Source organism: Penaeus monodon, chromosome 25 (assembly GCF_015228065.2).
Source record: "Penaeus monodon isolate SGIC_2016 chromosome 25, NSTDA_Pmon_1, whole genome shotgun sequence".
NCBI lineage: Eukaryota > Metazoa > Arthropoda > Malacostraca > Decapoda > Penaeidae > Penaeus > Penaeus monodon.
This window is the reverse complement of record NC_051410.1, coordinates 7,161,584-7,162,207: the sequence shown is the minus strand read 5'-3', so window position 1 is coordinate 7,162,207 and position 624 is coordinate 7,161,584. Positions and strand designations below refer to the sequence as shown.

The 624-nt window shown below is 43.3% G+C and overlaps 1 protein-coding gene across 2 annotated transcripts in view; it reads left to right on the top strand.

Moving 5' to 3' along the window:
- The window catches only part of LOC119589517 (titin homolog), a gene marked incomplete in the record, with an annotated part of 25,873 nt that overhangs the window by 7,761 nt on the left and 17,488 nt on the right, over positions 1-624 (top strand). For both annotated transcript variants that reach the window (XM_037938117.1, XM_037938119.1), the window contains 1 exon segment: positions 1-624. In XM_037938117.1, coding sequence (XP_037794045.1) covers positions 1-624 — 624 coding nt within the window.

Genomic DNA, 624 nt, shown 5'->3' with positions numbered 1-624 from the left:
GAGCCAGATAAAAACACATTTGTAGACTTGAAGAAAACTTTTACAGGTGAAAAGACCTTGCTGTTAAGTAATGCAGGTACTAGCATAAAGAATACAGAAATTAATGAAGGAGCTGTAGCAATGAAGCCTAAAGCATCTTCACCAGGAGTAAAGTATGTTAATGTTGAGACATCTAAAGCTTTAAAGTCTATGCGGAATAGATCAGAAAAACATGAAGTAACTATAGAAGAAGGCCCTTTAGATGAAGAATCACGTTATGCCACAGTTCACACAGAGTCTAAAGTGTCTTCCAGTGAAAGTGAGAGACCCTATCCTTCAGACCTTGAAGAAGGGGAAATACTGGGGTCGTCTGGGGTTCAGGAAACCCCATATTCCTCAGTAGGTGATGACGATGTACGAGCTCCACACCAGTTACTGGGCAAGGGACCCCATTTTGCCCCTGCTAGCCTGAGGTTGAGGCTGAATGCAGAGCTTATGTATCAGGACACAGTAGGAGAAGCTTTGAGTCAGCTCCGTGATGCAGAACAGTTCCGAATACTATCCAAAAGCAGCCAAGAAGCCATAGCTTACTCACAGTCATTAGCTCTTGAACATCAGGAAAGATTAGCAGAGGAGCAGAGAAGG